This window comes from Hydra vulgaris, chromosome 01, assembly GCF_038396675.1.
Source record: "Hydra vulgaris chromosome 01, alternate assembly HydraT2T_AEP".
In the NCBI taxonomy this organism is placed as follows: Eukaryota; Metazoa; Cnidaria; class Hydrozoa; order Anthoathecata; family Hydridae; genus Hydra; species Hydra vulgaris.
The window spans coordinates 55,119,663-55,139,709 of NC_088920.1; the positions used below are offsets into that span (position 1 = coordinate 55,119,663).

The 20,047-nt window shown below is 26.5% G+C and overlaps 1 protein-coding gene across 2 annotated transcripts in view; it reads right to left on the minus strand.

Moving 5' to 3' along the window:
* Positions 1 to 20,047, minus strand: part of LOC100199001 (E3 ubiquitin-protein ligase TRIP12) — a 60,554-nt gene that overhangs the window by 25,686 nt on the left and 14,821 nt on the right. For both annotated transcript variants that reach the window (XM_065788690.1, XM_065788691.1), the window contains 20 exons: positions 15,844 to 15,884; positions 15,240 to 15,311; positions 14,914 to 14,973; positions 12,447 to 12,542; positions 9,624 to 9,706; positions 9,470 to 9,535; positions 8,353 to 8,388; positions 8,026 to 8,121; positions 7,831 to 7,923; positions 7,613 to 7,666; positions 7,391 to 7,498; positions 7,221 to 7,289; positions 7,069 to 7,122; positions 6,776 to 6,884; positions 6,232 to 6,590; positions 4,669 to 5,270; positions 4,292 to 4,583; positions 4,150 to 4,213; positions 3,960 to 4,066; positions 297 to 415 (listed from right to left, as the gene is read on the minus strand). In XM_065788690.1, coding sequence (XP_065644762.1) covers positions 297 to 415; positions 3,960 to 4,066; positions 4,150 to 4,213; positions 4,292 to 4,583; positions 4,669 to 5,270; positions 6,232 to 6,590; positions 6,776 to 6,884; positions 7,069 to 7,122; positions 7,221 to 7,289; positions 7,391 to 7,498; positions 7,613 to 7,666; positions 7,831 to 7,923; positions 8,026 to 8,121; positions 8,353 to 8,388; positions 9,470 to 9,535; positions 9,624 to 9,706; positions 12,447 to 12,542; positions 14,914 to 14,973; positions 15,240 to 15,311; positions 15,844 to 15,884 — 2,580 coding nt within the window. The remainder of the gene's footprint in view (positions 1 to 296; positions 416 to 3,959; positions 4,067 to 4,149; positions 4,214 to 4,291; positions 4,584 to 4,668; positions 5,271 to 6,231; positions 6,591 to 6,775; positions 6,885 to 7,068; positions 7,123 to 7,220; positions 7,290 to 7,390; positions 7,499 to 7,612; positions 7,667 to 7,830; positions 7,924 to 8,025; positions 8,122 to 8,352; positions 8,389 to 9,469; positions 9,536 to 9,623; positions 9,707 to 12,446; positions 12,543 to 14,913; positions 14,974 to 15,239; positions 15,312 to 15,843; positions 15,885 to 20,047) is intronic.

Here is a 20,047-nt window from a genome sequence, read left to right on the forward strand (position 1 = left end):
ATAGAAGCATAAAATATGATGTATTTAACATGTTCAAATTAATTCAAAACTTTAAAGAAAATTAAAAATTTGATAATGGCTTTAACTACAACTTTTACCTAATTGGGTTAATGAAATCTATTTTCATATAAGATTTTGTATAACTAAAATTTATAGCATAATTTCTATTTATAATTGAATATATTTTATGAAAAAAGTGTAAGATAATTAAAAATAAATAAATAAATACATCACAAAACAATAATTTTTAAAAATTTGTAAGAATATGCTACAACCAACATTTATGAAAAAATTACCTTAACAAATTAGTAACTGTGCCACTGTGTACCATTTCAAAAGGTGATGCACCTGCCTGTTGGTTATCATTTATTAACACACTGCACAGTTCCAATAATGGATGGATATTGTCGCTTCTCTGATTTAAAAAAACATTTATTTTTATTTTTTAATATTTTTTATAAAAATTAAATGAAAAAATTTGATAAGTATAAAAGATTTAATAAAATTTTTAGATTTAAAATTGCTTTTTAGCAACAAATAATTTCATCTATTAAAATTTTTTATAAGCAAAGTTTATTATTTGTAATACTATAAATAAGACTAAGCATGCAAAGTTATGTGTGTATGCGATGATGTCTCTATGTGTATGTGTATATATATAGTATTCAAAATAGCTGCAGGACATTTGACATTATCCAGAACATATGCGGTCGAATCATCATTTTGTCAACAGTCATTTTGTCTGACCCATGTTTTGTGGGCATTTATTTTATAATTATTTTAGGTGTTTTAAAATTACTACTAAACACAGTATGGTAAAGTACTAAATAAAGTATGACACTAAATACAGTATGGTAGTTTTTGAACTTTTACTTTATATACAAAACAGAAAATAAAGTTGAACACACAGTAATGTTAACAAAAAAAAGTCTTTTTTGAGTGAATTTGCTTTTTTGAATTAAGCAGCCTAAGTTTTATCATATGTATTAAAACATGGCAATACATCATTGTTAATTCAATTTTTAGAATTTATTATTTTGTTTAACGGTTTTTAAAATTTCAACAAATATTGTAGCTTTTAAAACTCTTTTCAAATTTATTTTTACAAAAAATTTAAAGTAACAGCTATTTCAATGCTTATAGAGATGTGCCAGAACCAGTTTATGCCAAGTTCCTGATTCCGGGTACCCGAAAGAAAATACCAGGTCCAAGTCCGAATACCTGGCACCAAATCCATTTTAAGAAGTTGGAATAAAAGCTTGTGAAACCTCTACTGCTGAATTGTTTTGACAGAATAACGCTGATTATTTTGCACTAATTAAGTTTGCCTAAATATATTTGCCTAGTTTCTTTTTAATAAACAACTATACTTACTTTCTAGGTCACAAATTCAAATTTTGCTAACTAAAGTGTTAACTTGATATTTTTTCTTTTTTAAAGTTGTTAGTATTTGTTAATTTAGTATTTTTAATATATATTATATATAAATATTTGGAATAACTTGCAGTGACGGATCCAGGATTTTTTGAAGAATGAAGTTAAAGGGCTTTTTTGTTCCCAGCCTCCAATCATCGCAATTTTTTGCAAAGCTTCATTATTTGACATAAGTATAAACATACAAATATTTGGAGTTTGCTCGATGTCTGGAAGTTAGCTATCTCAAACACCAAATAATCCTGGATCCTTTACTGATAGCTTGTCATCTGAAATGGCTATAGCCACAAACATCAAGAGCTTTCGAAAAATTCTCAAGTGAAAATATTCTCTCACCCTTTAAAAGGACTTTGTGGTTTTTGACTCTATAAAACTCTTAGACTTATATCAGGAAATTTATTTGTTGAAGTTTAAACTAAAAGCAATCCTGTTAATAATATTTTGACGCGACTTAAAGTACCGTATATAAAATTAGTTACAGTACTTAAGGTTAACGTTAATTAAATATTTCTTTTAAGACACCCGGTGCCGGGTAATGCAACAAAATAGCTGATTCCGGGTATCCGGGAAAACAGCCAAATTACAGATCCCCAGCACATCACTAATAGAAACCAGCACTTTTTATTGCGCTATTCAATTATGTTACATAACATTATAAGTATATAAACTTCAATGAAATATAAAATAATTTTCTTTTCAAATTTAAGTTTTTTTTATTATCTCTTTCTTTAAAATTCTTTTTTTAGATTATTTTTTTAATTTTCTTTTTTTTTTTGTGCATTTTTGAAACACTTAAGTTGTCAAAACATACAAACAGTCTTAGTTGAGTTATAAAAACAAAGAAATATATTTGTGGTCAGGAATAAATAATTTTTAGTCTGAAATTCCCATGAATCTTGGGAATTCAAACTTCCTGAACTTACAAGTTTTAAGTCTGACTATTGCAAAAGCTTTAGAAAGCGCATAAAAAAGGGCTTGTCAAAAAAATAAAAGCGTTTTTTTAAACAGCAACAAATCATTTTTGTTCATCAAATTCTTTTATGAAAAATCATGAATTATTTTATCTGGAATTTAAATAAAATGTTTGTTTTGTCATTCTTTATTCAGCTATTTCATTTAGAATTTATACAAAGTATTCTTTTCACTGTTTCTATTTTAATTTAAATAACAAATAAAAATGAATTGCGAACACCAGTCTAAAAAATGACTATCCTGCTAGCACTTTTTTGTGCACTGGCATTAAATTTCAAACAGATAGACAGACATATACATATCTGTCTATCTGTTTGAAACTGATAGACAGATATGTCTGATATCAACTGAGGGTTTCAGCGTGGGCACGCAATCTATTAATTTACAAAGTTGTTTTTAAGTTTAAAACAAATTTACAAAGATTTGTAACTTTGTCAGGTCTTCTATATTAACTTTAAATATATATTTATATATATATATATATATATATATATATATATATATATATATATATATATATATATATATATATATATATATATATATATATATATAAATATTATATATATATATATATATAAATATTATATATATATATATAAATATATATATATATAAACAACTTTGTAAATAATTAGATTGCGTGCCCACGCTGAAACCCTCAGTTGATGCTTGTACACTCCTTGTATGTTCTACCTATTTAAGTCCCTTGATGTACATGCACTCCCTGCATGCTCTACCTATTTAAGTCAGTCAATGTATAAACATTCCTTCCATGTTCTACCTACTAAAGTCAATCGATGTATGTACACTCTGTTATGTAAATTCCTAAATAAATCAGTCGATAAAAAAAAAGCAAAAAAACAAATAAAACATTTAATTAAATGGTAAAAATAATTTAAAAAAAAAACACATTTAAATGGTTAATACTAGATTTTTAGAAACAAATTTTAATGCTAATTTTCGAAGCAGATGGAGCTTAGTAACTTATAATATCAAATACTATTTAAAAACACTTGTTTTTACGCTTAAAACTTCTTTTTATGCCTAAACGTAAGTTTTTACTATTAGTAAATATATATTTTTTTGTTAATTCAACTCCTCAAGGCCGAGAAGGCCACTACAGACGAGGAGGCTACTTATTTGTGGTATAACCCTCTCTCAACTCTATAACTCCAAAACATGAAACTTGACGAACAAGGCCGCTGTGCGGAGAAACGAGTTGAGCGCGGTACTATCAGAGACGTGGTGGGGATTGAACTTGAAACCTCTCGCTTATGAAGCAAGAGCTCTACCACTGCACCACTATCGCATATATATATATATATATATATATATATATATATATATATATATATATATATATATATATATACATACATACATACATACATATATATATATATATATATATATATATATATATATATATATATATATATATATATATATACATACATACATATATATATATATATATATATATATATATATATATATATATATATATATACATATATATATATATAGTTAAGAGAATCAAAAAAACATACTAATGCTGCAAGTTCTTCAGATGCTTGTGTTAATCTTTGTAAAACACTTAAGGCAGGATGAGTCGAACCTAAACTTCCTGCAAAGTATTTGCTGTAAAATTCAGTAGCTAAATTATAAACGAATAATTTATTGAACTTTATATAAAAAATAAAACTGTTAACAACATTTTTAAAAACATTTTTTTCAAACCTGTTTTTTTTATCCATTGTTTTATACACTCTCTGTTTTTGTCGTGTTCTTTGTTAAACTGCTCCTATAATATATAAAGTCTTTTAAAAAAAAATACTAAATATATATTCACCTTCTTTTGACTGAATTATAGAAAAAAGACCTTAAATGAACTTTCTGCAACATTAGTTACGTTAGAAGCATCTGTATTGTGATATGATTCTGAACGACCCCATCTAGGTGCAAAGTTAGAAAAAAAAGATCGTTTGGTTGAGTTTGCGTTGGTTGATGCCAAATTATTGGATGGAGAAAATGATGCTGACTTAGGTCTAATGGTTTCATGAGATAGCTTTTTGGAAGAAGATTGAGGCAGCTCTTCACCATACTTTCCACTACTTTGTCTGCGAGTCAACTTTGAACTTCCTCTTTTTTTACTTCTTAAGGCATCAGTGAACCTGAAGTAGAAAACAAAATAAAAAAGAAAATGATTATTAGTTAACATTTAAAGAAAATTATTTAAAGAAATAATAATAAACAAACTTTGATGGTTTCGGTACAATATCTAAAGTTTCAGGAGGTGCTATAACACCATGCATTGAACAAGGAAGCTCAATGTTGTTTTGGTTTTTTCTTAAAATTATATCGCTATCTTTTTCACTGGAGCCTGATAAACATTTCCAGTCATTATTTATATCCGAATCAGCTAAGATTTTTATTTTATGCATAACACCTTCACGACGAAAATAAACATGAAATATATCAGAAAGTTTTGTCATTAAAATTTCGATTTTTTGCATTGCTGAAGTAACTATTCTTAAGTCACTAGAAGAGAGCATTCCTGCTATATAACTGGATATAGGAATATTTTGAAGAACATCTCGTAAAAGTTCACTAGGAGAATGATACAACATCTTTAAAGCTGAACACAAACATTTATGCTTTACAGCAGGACCAACTGAAGAATAATATACAACATAGACTATCCTAATTAAAGACTGAACAAGCCTTTTTCCTTTTTCTGGTTCATTTTTAAAAATATAAACTCGCTCATCTTCCTCAGATATTTTAGATTTGTTCACAGTAGCATGCCCCTGATCTGATTTCCTTTGAATTAAGCGCATTGTTCCTGTGTCTTCATTTATCTATAACAAAAAATATTATATATATATATATGTATGTGTGTGTGAGTGCACTATACTATACTCAATCCATATGTAAGGTTACAATTTTATATCATTTTTGCGCTCGTTAGGTAAAAAAGTGCGCTTTAATTTTGTAGAAAAAGTAGAAAAAACAAAGAATGATGAAAGAAATGATTGATGCCCCATGTCAAACCTTCAGTCAATCTAACAGCACTCTGTTGCGGGTCAGGCTATTTGATAGTCAATGCCCCCACAACTTCCTGTTTTTTTATGACGTCATCCATGTGCATCTAATACTGCATTTTTATGTGTGTGTGTAGACATACATATATATGTATGTATGTATACATACATATATATATGTATGTATGTATACATACATACATATATATATGTATATATATATTTTATACACACACACACACACACATTTTTTACCTAGAAAATAAGTAAGCTACTGTTTTGGCTTCTAATATTAACTATTATTTGCTAACAGCTTTAAGTTATTAATTTTTTATCTTAAATTTGTATCCAAAATAAATAGTAAAAGAACTTTCAAAAAATTTGCACTTAATAATGTGCAAATTTAGTGTATGAACTTGTTACAATAATTTTATTCTCTTTAAGACTACTATTAAATATTTGCAAGAAAAAAAAAATACTGTTAGGGCTACACAGCTCTATCATTAAAAACACAGGCAACAAGACCCAATCTCCCCTATATAAATTTATACACACATGCATGCATGTATATTTTTTGTATGCATGCATTCATGTATGAAGAAAGAGAAATTATACAATTTATAAAACTATAATTTAAAACTTAGCCCAACAAACAACTAATTCATAATCAATAACATGTTAATTATTTAAATTATATTTATATAAATTATATTTAATTAATAATTCAAATTATAAGTAATTATACAAAAAATATCTATAATACAATAACAAATCTTACTTGCTGCATATTTGGAAAGTCTATTATGTAATTTCGTCCAAGTGTTGACAAACTTATTTCATCCTCTCCACTTTGATATGCTGCTTCTATTATTCGATTATCTACCCATAAATAGGAATGCCACACATTGAGATCATCTTTCCATTGCCAAACACCTGACTGAGTACTTTGTTGTAAACCTTTGCTTAACTGTGTATCAATAGAAAATATCCCAGTTGCAGGTAGGCTAGGCATAAGTTCACTTATTAAGCAAGTTAATTCATAGAGTTCTTGTGGACTACGAGCAACTAATTCTACACTATCAACCAAAGTAACATCATTGCTACCAATCAATAAATATTGCACAGTTTCTGAAATATCTAAAAAACAAATACAAATGATAGTTAAAATTATTTTGAAATAAATACTTATTGTATCTAGTGCACAAAAAAATTCTTCTCACATTTTTAAAGAAACATTGAAAATATATTGAAACTAAATGTTCTTTAATTTAAGATTAATGACTTTTGTAAAATTTAACGAGCAGCCATAATATTTTACTTACCAAGCTTCAGTAATTCTACAGCAAGAGAAGGACAATTTGCACACATAATGGCTAACATACGAATGACCATCACAAAAGTACTACTGCTAATAATAGGTGGATTTGTGAGCTTAAAAAAAAGATTTGTTAAAAGTAAAACCGAAAACTATATATGATAGGTAGATTTACGAACTTAAAAAAAACAACTATTTGAGTAAAATTAAACAGTTATGAAAAATATTCTTTGTTCAATTTATAACAAAAACTACAAACATGTTTACATTTAGTTAAATTAAAAAAAAAAGAAAAAATACCAGTTTTTTAATATTAGCTAGTAGCCCATGTTCAGAAAGCTTCAACAGTAAAGCCTATAAAGACAAACCAAATACTTAACAATTACAATAAATTAATAACATAGAAATTGTAGGACACAAACTACTAGTTGTAGGACACAGGACTACTTTACCTTATCAGACTGAATGTTGTCAACTATTCTTGTAAATGCTAAACAAACACTTTCAATAGATCTTTTATCCTACAAGAAATATTTATATAAAACAAAAATATAAATAGCGAAAACCAAAAATACATTTTTTTTTTAAAACAAAAAAGATTTTATTAACTTCTGAAAATAACCTGATTTAACAGCTGATTTGAAATTATTTCAATCGAATCAACAATGTAACTAAACTCATCAACATTAACTGATTGGCAGCAATTAGCCGCAATGGCAAGAGCTGATCTCTAAAAAAATATATCAAAAGTTATAAAAATAAATATTCAAAGCAATTTAAAATTTAGAAAAATCTAAATTAAAAATTTAGCTAATAGTTTTTTTTTAAACAAGAATTCACTCACTTGAGCAACAATAGAGAAGAAATCCAAAAATAACAAACTTGCATTTAAGCCACCCTAAATTAAATTGAAAAGTAGGCAGGCATAAACACATTTAATTTCTAGATAAATAACAAATAGATTACAACTTTTTACATGTTTAATTCCTTTATAAATGTAGACAACAATTAAACCTGTAATGTAATTTCAGGCTATAATATTTAACACATAACAATACATACAGCATGAAGAATATTTTTCCCATGTCTTTTAGATAGCATTTCTAGTGCAGTAAGCGCTTGTTCTGCAACATCCATACACTGAATAGACTGCAACTAAAAAAATAAATATTGATTTTCAAAATTTCTTTACATCAATTATAGAGATAAAACTTAAAAATGCCAGCAGAAAACGCTTAACTAACTGAAGGCAATTACTTTTGCTAAAAGGGAAGGTATTGCATCTACTACTACAATAGAGGATCGTGGAAGAGCTTCCATTAAATAGGTTAATGCACGGCATGCATGATTCATCTATAAAAAGAATGTAATAGGTTTAAATATTTATTTACTTACATTTTTCATAGTGTATATAATAAATAAGTAATATTAAAAACGTTATTAAAAATAACAATAACGAAAATAATAATAATAACAATAACAACAAAAACAACATCAATAACTATAATAGTAGAACCAATAGTAAAAAAAAACTAATAAAAATAAGGAAAAAATTTTGATCAGGATTTTTAATTTCAAACTTACTATATCAAAGCTATGCTCCATTTGCAGAAGTGTGATCTATAATACATAATACATAAATCTATAAAATTTTGTTAAGTAAACATATACTTTAAATAACATGTACCCCAAATTTAAAATTGCTATCAACTAATAACTAGAAACATTTAACACAAATTATGATAATTATGATAATTTGAATATGTGCCTGTTATTTCATATTTGTTGATTTGAGCCTATTATTGTGTGAGATTTAAAATTTTAGACTCTACATTAATTGCACGACAAAACATTTTTTAAAGTAGATCAAGCAAGAAATAGCAGAAATGACATGTACATAACTACAGGCATGGTAGATAATGTTCCTCAACACATCAGAACTATTTTTAAAACCAAACATCTCTCTCAAGTTAGGATATTTGGTCTTGTTGCATCTGATAGACTTTAAATGCTACCTATCTTTTTAGAAAAAGGTTTCAAAATGGAGGCTAAAGAGTACTTGGAAAAAATTCTGAAACCTAAAGCCCAAATAAGACTTGTTAAACGCTGTTTATGTTCAAGACAGAGCTCTTTGTCACAACTGCAGTGCAGAAATAGTTGTCCAAGAACTTGAATATCTGGTCAAGAGATCTGTTCACCTAGCTTATCAGACCTTAATTCTCTGGATTACTCCATATGGGATAATGCTCAAGTATAGTTTTGTAAACGCCAACACAACAATATTGAAATCCCCAAAAAATCTGTTGCTAAGACATGGAATGATATGTTAAACACCTACGTTATAAAGACTTGCTTAAGGTTCAGATCCAGGATGGAGACTGTGATTGAGGCCAATGAAGGTTATATTGAACAAACTATTCTAAAGACATGTATTTTTAAAGTATTATGTGCTAATAAATACTTATTTTAAAGTGTTTCCTTTTTTATTCACACAGTTTTAAAGTATATTTTTTCAATAGTCTAAAATTTTAATTTTTTTAAAGGAAAATTATGTTTAATTTCTGTCGTGAATAATATTTGAAATCAAAAAAAAAGTAAGAATCTTGGGGAATATTTCATAATGCTTTTCATTAATTATTAAACCACTGTAAATCAAAAGCATACATAAAACAGAATAATAACATAATTAGATATGTATTACCAATATTGGTACAACTTGTTTGGCTGGAAATCCTCCTAATGTTTCTTCATTTCCCATCACTAACATCTAGATTTTGAAATAAAATTTTTAAGAATGTTCAGCTATTTTTTTAACACCATTGTTTTTGGTAATAACATTTTTTCAAAAAATAAACCTGGCACATTTCCATGACACCTTGCAATTGGAGAGTTTCATCACCACTTTGCATTGAAGTCATTAATTGTTGAGCTTTTGTACCTTAAAATAAAGCATTTATAACTTTCAACATCTCTCTCTCTCTCTCTCTCTCTCTCTCTCTCTCTCTCTCTCTCTCTCTCTCTCTCTCTCTCTCTCTCTCTCTGTGTGTGTGTGTGTGTGTGTGTGTGTGTGTGTGTGTGTGTGTGTGTGTGTGTGTGTGTGTGTGTGTGTGTGTGTGTGTGTGTGTGTGTGTGTCTATATATATATATGTATATATATATATATAAATATATAAATATATATTTATATTATATATTAATGCCTACTAATTTGATGGAGTCATAAAGGTTAAAAAAGACAGAAAGTTGCAAATGAAAAGAGTAGAAGAAAAAAAAAGAGAAAAAAAAAACATATCTTAAGAAGAAACTAATGCTCAAAATAAACAAGCAAATATGAAATAGTTATTTATATGGAACTTTTACTTTGGTTTAAAATTGAGCTAACTAAAGTCTTTGAACAAATATGTTTTGGAAATATTTATCGGTTATTGATTCTTGCAATTTTCCTAAAATAATGACTGATCTGATAGATTATGGTAAAGTGGAGTTGCTATAATTGATAAGTCACTATGGAAGCCTTTGTGAAAGTCATCAATTTGATCAAACCGTGCAACAAGACATGTAGATTTTGAGAAAAAAAAAGTCAAATTTGATGGTTTTAAGTTTTTAATTTTCAATGAAAAAGGAATGGAAAACATTTTGATCTCAAAATACTCAATGCTTTCATTGAACAACAGTGGCAAGTGTTTAAAAAAACAGAACTTATGAACATCTTTAAAAGAACCAGTCTAAATCAGGATTTATATCTTAACTGTATGTTTCTATTGAATTTATTAGTGGTTTTACCGATTAGTGTTGCTTGTGTTTTTCAAAATTAAAATTAGTAAAAAATTGTTTATGCAACCAGTTGTCTCAAAGCACTTGAAAGCCTCTTATTCACAGTGAAAGTCCAGATAAATGTGCATCAGATATTGGTTATGATCTTTTTTCTGAAAAATACAAGGATAACTCCTTCAATAAGGTTCCAATAGAAACAGCGCCAATTTATACAGACTGCAATTTTGGTAGACATTCATATACAAACCAAAATAAACTTCTTTTGCTTTGTATATGAATGTCTACCAAGATCTATGCTATGTAATATTTAATCATAAAGATAATGTTCTGTCACTACAACACTAGCAATATCATACTGAAAATGTTCTGTCCATTTTTACTTGAAACAGAAGCAGGTTTGGTAATATGGTTGCTCACCAAGTCAGCAAATGTCCCACTGATTTGCCTGGAAAAGGAGGAACAACAACAACAGGTAATATAGCTAGAGAACTATTGTACAAAAATCAATCAGGAATTTAGTTATTGCACAAACGCCTGTTTAATATCATGCATTATTTCAAAGGTTTGGATTTATGCTCTCTGTAATTCTTGGAGTATTTTCCTCAAAAAGAAAAAATTTACGTGGACCAATATAAAAGTTATTGTACAGACTTTTATATATTCCTAGTTAGCAAAATTCTGCTAGTTACAAAAATAAATTTACCTGGACCATGAATCAGTATAACACCATCACTGCACAAACTAATTGGTCATCTTTGGGAGGTAATTTTAAATAATGAAGAAAAAAGTTTGGGAAACCTTGATGAGTCAGGGGCAGAAGATATTAACAAAATATTAAGATCGATACATACTGTACTCTCAAGAAAAAAACTTCTGCCAATTTTGTAATGAAAAAGGACATTCTGATAGATATTGTCCATAAACAAAATGTCTGTGTCATATCCAGATAAAATAACATTTTATCCGGATATGACACATATTTTGCAAAGTTAGCATATAAATAAATTACAAATTTTAGTACTTCTTTTGATAATTTTTATTGTTTTTGTCATTGACGTACCTATGTTATCTTTGTAGTACAGAACGTACATACATATTTATATATATTTATACGTATTTTTGTTATAACCAATAAACATATATACATACATACATATATATATATATCATGTATATATATATATATATAAATATGTTTACAATGTATTTTTGCACCTTGTCTAAAAGAGAAAGAGCATCATTGGAAGATCCGCCCCAGATATGGCAACAGTATTTCACACAAGGAAAAATTTGAGATTTATAGAGATGAAGAATAGTATCTTGAGTAAGAAAGTGACGAGCACAATAAAGAGATACAACCGATGATGCTAATTTGTATTTTATATATCTTAGACACCATACATCAAGTCGATAGCAGATGCAATCAACTTGATATATGGTATATTAAAGTACATGTATATTAAAATATATAGTAAAATATATATTTATTTATTTTTATTGAAGTATATTAAAATATATATTAATTCATTTTTTTTAAATTCTTTTCTATTAGTTAATCAATGCTAATAGAAACCATCAACCTTTTTGCTTTAACGACCTTGATCCTTTTAAGGTTATATTTACTTTGATTTATATATATATATATATATATATATATATATATATATATATATATATATATATATATCATATATACACATATATATATATGACATATATTTATATATCATATATATATATATATATATCACACATACATACATATATATATATATATATATATATATATATATATATATATATATCTTGTTCAAGTCTAGGTAGCTTGAATACGCAGAATATGTTTATTTGTTTATTTGACACAAATATACTATTTATAAATAAAAATAATTTCGAAGCATTACTTGCGCCACTATTAAATGTTTTATGGAGAAGAAGATGCATTCTGGGACCAAGACTGCCAAAAAGATGTGCTGGCAATCCTCTTGCTTCCAGTAAAGCTAAACAAAAAATTTTATCAAACAATATGTTGCTTCCAATTATGTTCAGCTAAAAACATGATTAAAACTTAAACTAAAACCTTTACTAAAAAATTATAAAAACTATAATAATATAATATCTAATAATAATATAGTATCTTATAACAATATCTAATAATAATATAATATCTAATATTAGTAATAATAACAATAATAATAATAATAATATTAGTAATAATAATAATAAATAATAATATTAGTAATAATAATAATAATAATAATAATAATAATAATAATAAATAATAATAATAATAATAATAGCTGTCTGATTTTTTTAATAAACAATATCTTTATTACTAATCAATAATATTATTACTACTTATTGATGTTTCAAATTTATATTATATATATATAATATATATATAATATATATATATATATATATAGAATGTAATATATATATATATATATATATATATATATATATATATATATATATATATATATATATTACATTCTTTATTTTATTCTGATTATGTTACATGTTATGACGCATATTATTAGCCAATTTGAAACAACTTTTTTTTATGCAATTAAGATAAAACTCATTTTTTATTTGTTATTAATAAATTTATGATTCAAAAAACAGAAAAAGCAGACATCGCTTGAAAAATTATTATTGAAAAGTCATGCTACAAAATCAGATAATTAGCATTTATTTTCATAGCTATACCATATAGCAGGCTTGGCCAGGAAGGCGTGCGATTTACAGCCCTTATATGACCACGAAAATAATATTTTGTTTTGACAATTTAACCACAGTTTTTAACAAATGCGCTGAAAAAATTGGTTTTTAATTACGTTGAAAATAAATAACTTCAACACAATTAATTTTACTAACATTTTTATATTAGCAAAACGCTTTTAAATAAAGTAGCTAATGATATTAATTAAAGTATCATTGAAAGTTGCATAAATTTTTATTTATATTATATAATTATAGTAATTAAAAAATAAGTAAATTAAAAAAAGTAAAAATAATTAAAAAAATTTTTTAATTTTATTAGCAACGGTCTCTTAAAAAACTTTATATAAGAATCATTAAAGTTAATTAACTCAAAAAGTAGAAGTATTTTTGAGAAAAAAAAGACAAACTTTTTGAAAGCTGTTTGAATTAAGTAACTTTGATCTTTATTTGTTTTCATATTATTAAAACGCATTTTAATAAAGTAACAAATCAATGCTAATGATTTTTTACAAAAATATTAATGAATTATAATATATATTTATGTAAGTATGTATTTTTTATTATAAATGTCTTTAAATAAAAAAATATATATAAATCAACTTTTTAAATAAACGATTTAATTAATTTTTTTTTTTTTACTTAATGCGAAGTGTTGCTAACAATCTTTTTTTAAACTTTTAAATGGGTGCATTTGTTAAACAATCGTTAGATTTAAATTGTTAACTTATTTAAAAAGCTTTTCGCATAATATTAAATTATAAAAACATTAGTAAAGATAAACGGATTTTTCGTTGTTTTTTTTACGAAGATTTATTTGCTTCTTCTACGATAAGTTTTTATCTTTTTTTGCAATCAATAAAAATATCAACAATACCAAGAAGTGTAACAGTTGTCAAAAACAGAGCTAATTTTGTAAAACTTATTTAATAATTATATTTCACTTTCAAAGATTACTTTTTTTTAAAGAGTATACTTCCTTATCTTTTCTACAATAAACAATTTATTTATAATTTTCTTATAGTATTTGTTGGGCTCAGTACTTTCTGTCCGGATATACTTAGCAATAACTCCAGAAATACTTAACTAATTCCAAATTTTTTTATAATTTTAGAGAACGCTTAGAAAGTAACTGAATTTTTTTGAGAGTAGGTGCCATCATCGTTTCATCATCCTCCATAATGCATATATTTTCTTGGCTAAACTTTGACAAGCTTCCTTGCACAGTGAATTGCTTTTAATTCTCCATAAATTAATAACATTGGATTTTTTTCTAGGTGTAAGTCTTCAAACCCTTGCTCTTGAGTGCTTTTCTAACAAAGAAACAATTCCATTGAACTTTTTGGCGAGATCTCTTGGTGCTTGGCAGGGATTTCTTGTAACTGACTGAATGATTGAATTTATTTTGTTTTTGTCAACAAAACCTTTTATCTTTCCACCGCCTCATTTTTTTCTATAGTTTAAGTTTTCCTGTATCACCTCAGTATGCCCTTAAAATTTGTGTATTAATTTTATAAAAACTAATACACGATTTCCTAAAGAGATGTTTTACGCTAAAAATAGAAAACAAGTTGCAACATTAATCCTTCCTATACAGTTTTTAACTTTTTAAACAAAAAACTTAAAAAATAGTATTAAACTGTGAACCTTGTAATCTAGATATGTCTGCTTCTTCAAGCCCAAGGTTAGAACCTGCATCTCTTCCTCCTAAAATAAACATGAAACTATTTTTTAATTATGCATTAAATTTTTGATAAAACTTCAAAAGTTCTTTTAATAATAACAAAAGTAAAAATAACAATGATAAAAACTTATTTGAAAACAATAAGCAATAATCATAAAGCATTGCAGCAGCTAATCATCACCATTAGTTGTTATATTGTACAAAAATAAAATAAAAATTATAAAGAAACTTATTAAACTAGGTGACATTTTGACATTTTAATACCAATAAATCTTCAATATATATGTACCTGAAAACCCTTCAACTGAAGCTAACGAAGCCATTGCTCCAAGCAGAGGTGCATTGACAACATCATCAGTGCCTATTTTTTTATTTTGTTGATTTAAATTATTTTTAGTAAAAAAAAAACTCTATCACCAGGTATAAGAAGTCCTAGAGTAGGGCTTTGGGTTTAGAGGCTTTGAGTTTGTATTTTCACCTAGACTCTTGAGTTTCAGAATATGTAACTTATGGAATACATAAGAAACATACAATCTTTTCAAATAAAAGATTCTTTCTTTTTGGACAATCAGTTATAAGTACAATTAATACATCATCAATCTAAACTGAGGTTCAGAGTGATGGAGTTAATTAAAGTTTTGCTCTAGGACTTTTTATTCCAGTTTATAAAAAAAATGTATGAATATAGGAATATAGTATATAAAATATATAAATATATAATATTTTTAGATTTTAGTGGCAACTCATGAGTATTAGGGGAAAATAATTAAACTTTATAATATAGTACTTTGTTTATTATAGTGAAGTTTTAACAATTTTGTTTTCTTTTAAGAAATACTTTTTTCTAAAACTTTGAACATGAATTTGAAACATAAAATAAACTTTGAATATACCTTCATTAGATGATGTGTTACCAACTGTGGTTTCTAAATCTCTAGAAAGAATAAAGATGTTTAATTAAATCCTTTCTAAATAAATTTGTAATTATGTTTGTGATAATATATTCAAATATTATCTATATATATATATATATATATATATATATATATATATATATATATATATATATATATATATATATATATATATATATATATATATATATATATATATATATATATATATATATGTATACATAGATATATATATATGTGTACATAGATATATATATAGCCCTCAGAATGAGGAAAAATAAGGTCAGCAAAAATTTGCTTATCTAAAACCACTTCAAGTCATTATAAGGATGGCACAAAATTTTAAAACAGGGTTTGACAAATCAACTAAGGTTTAAATGTTAAGCATACAATAGACAGAAAAAAAAATGCTGTTTGAGTTCACAGATTTTTTATGAATTTGATTGTTTAATTGTTTGCTTAAAAATTTGAAAAACTAACGAACATTTTACTGATTTTATTTAGAATTAATAAAACGTTAGTTTTTCATTTTTAAATTAATTGTTTTGATTTTAATTTAGAGTTTAAATAGAAAGTTTGTATTGCCATTTTATGATAATTATTTTATTAGGAACTTAAAAGACATTACTTTATTCATAATTTAAATAAAACATTCGTTTTGCTGTGTTTTTAAACTAATTTGTTCAGAATTTAAATAAAATCATTTTATTTTAATTATTCTGGTTAAAAATTAAAAAGCTTCTATTTATAATTTAATTAAAATGTTTGTTTTGTCTTTTTTATTTTTATTAATTTTATTTATAATTTAAATAAAACATCAGTTTTTCTGTGGTTTTTTGTATTAACTAATTTAGAATTTAATTAAAATTTTGATTTTTTTTTTACTTTTAATTTAATTATTTTATTTAATTTTTTAAATTAAACATTCATTTTTTTGTTTTTAATGTAACTATTTTATAAAGAACTGAAATAAAACATTTGTTATACCATTTCTATTTTTACTATTTTATTTAGAATTTAAATAAAGCATTCGCTTTGCTCTATTTAATCAATTTATTATAGCAAATAAAATTAAGTTATGAAATTCTGAGGTTGGTAAAAAATTGCCAACTTCAGACACTGTCAGGTCAGCAGTTAGGTTGAGATTGCCAAATGCCAACCCTAGTTCTGAGTGCTGTATATATATATTTTTAATTATTCACCTCCCCAAGGCCAAAGGGGCCAGTAGAGTTGAGGAGGCTATTTTTGTGGTTACAACCCTCTCTCAACTCTATAACACCGAAACACGAACCTTGAAAAACAAGGCCGCTGCGCGGCAAAACAAGTTGAGCGCGGTATTACCAGGGATATGGTGGGGATCGAACTTGGAACTTCTTGTTTATGAGGCGAGCGCACTACCACTACACCATTACCATATGTGTGTGTGTGTATATATATATATATATATTAGTGATGTACCGATAACACTTTTTTGGCCGATGCCGATGGATAGGAAAAAGCCAATACCGATGCCGATGAATTAACTAATTATTAAAGTTTTGAAGATATAAAGCCATAGAGCTTTAAATTGGGTAAATTTTTTCATGGAATCTGTACTGGTAAACAAATACTTGGACCCAAATAAATAAACTTGCCTGTAAACAAAGTCAAAATAAACAATTTTTCTAAAAATTCTAAGCGATGCATAAAGTTTAGATTATTTATTATTTAATAATTATCAAAATGCAGGATAAAAGTATTAAAATGCCATCGGTAATGCATATCGGTAAATTAATAAAAAAAGGCCAATGCCGATTGTAGAAAAAGTGGCCGATTAAGCCGATGCCGATTAATCGGTACATCACTAATATATATATATATATATATATATATATATAATATATATATATATATATATATATATATATATATATATATATATATATATATATATATATATATATACCTAGCCCTAACATCTAGGAATTGCGTATATTGCATTAAACTACATTTTTTGAAATAAAAATATAAACAATTAATCAAATTTTTCATTAAGGTTTATTCATTAAGGTTACATTGACGGCTTTAATGTCAACATTGATTCGCCTTTAATTTTTATTCCCTAAATAATATAAAGAATAACATTTTTTGTTGTTCTTCTCTTACTTTTTAAATCAAGTTTTTTTTTTTTTTAAACATCTTCGCTTCCAACAAGGCTGCAAGCAACCACTAATTAAAGTTGGAAATTACTGGACGAGAAAGATGAAGATTGTTGAGTAAGATAAAGATTGACAGACGACCTAAAAGATTGCAAATTATATGAATCAGGAAAGCAAAATGAAGGAAGCTAATTCCAAAGAACTGATGTTCGAGGAAAAAAACTAGACGAATAAAAGTTTTTGGAGCACTTAGGAACAGTAACAGAAAAAGGGTGAGATTTAATTGAATGAGTAACACGAGAATCAATTTTAGTAAATGGCACAAGAGACGCTAGCTCTTTAGAGCAGTGCCCACTATAGTATTTGTAGAAAAGAGAAAGAGAAACAACACTACGACAATGTGATAATGGTTGGAGGCCGGCTGCAAGAGCAGGTACAACTATGTTTACAAAATAAGGTTTCCAAAAAAGATCGTAAGTAAGAGTTAGTCCTAAAAGATGAAGAAAGAATGACTCACCGAGTACATTACTGTTCATAAATATAGGAAGATCTAAATTATTGCGATAACGATTAACAAATTATTGCTGAAAAAAATTGAGTTTTATCTGAATTGAAGTTCACCAGCCACTGTGAGCCCTATGCTGTAGCAGAAGTGAGATCCTTTTCAAGCTCAGATGCCCCCTCCAAGCAATCAGAGAGTGTTGACTTCTTATCATGACAAGAATAAATGGTAGTGTCATCAGCAAACAATGCCACTTTTGGTGTGATTATTACAATGTTATTATAATTTTAAAAACTTTTATTTACTTAACTATTTAAAACCGTTTATTTACATTTAAACTGTAATTTTACTATTATTTAAAATGAGAAAGTTTAAAGCTTATAATGCTTATAATCACATTGTAAATTACAGTTATGAAAACAATAGCATAGGAGAAACTCATATTAAGTGTATTTAAAACAAGCTAATGCTTTTATTATATATAATATATATAAACATTTTAAAAATAAAAGCATTAGCAAATATCATGTTTTAGTATACAAAACAACATTGGAAGCAACATAGACATACCTTTAGTTAATTAAGCTAATGCTTTTATTTTTAAAATGTTTATATATATAGGTGGCGTTTTTTTTAGTTATTAGATTTATGCATGTAAAGATGGCTTACTTATAATATATATGTATTTCATTACAAGTTCTGGTATTTATTAACGTTACAACAATGGCGCTGCGAGTAGGGTCTGAGTTGACTTTAGATGACCCAGACAATGCGGAAGCATGAATTAGGTGCTTTTCAGCCTCCGCACGTTCCAAGAAATTAAAAGATGAGATAAACGATTGCTACGAGATAACAGACTTATTTCTGGCAAACGCAGGCATTGAAGCAGTAAAAATGATTTCCCTTATGGTATATCCAAGAGAGTTAGAAAATATGATATTCGATGATATTAAAACCGCTATTATGGCCCATTTGAGGCCTCAGAAACATTTAATTATTGCTGAAAGAGTTAGATTTTTAGCATCAAAACAACAAAACAATGAAAACATTGTAGCATATGCACAAAGATTACGTGAAGCTTCACGCTTTTGCAACTTCGAAAAATTGGGAAAAGATGGCCAAAGTGCGGAAGATGATTTAATTCAAATGAGATTGAATGATGGCCTCCAGTCTCCTGATCAGAGGATTAAAGCCCTAGAAATGTTACAAAGTGGAGATTCGCCTAGATTAGGAGCATGTATTGATTTTATCAGACAACTGGAGCAAATATCATGTTTTAGTATACAAAACAACATTGGAAGCAACATAGACATACCTTTAGTTAATCATATTGATAAAAACAAAGAAAAAACATTTAAATGCAAATATTGTGGCCTTCAGCACCCACCTAGGAAATGCCCAGCATTTGGGAAAAGTTGCACAAAATATGGAAAGTTTAACCATTTTAAAAACGTATGCAGAACAAACACCAAGTATGAAAAAACAGTAGAGGAAATAGAGAACGATGATACTAGTGTATACTCCATTAACATGAATGGTACAA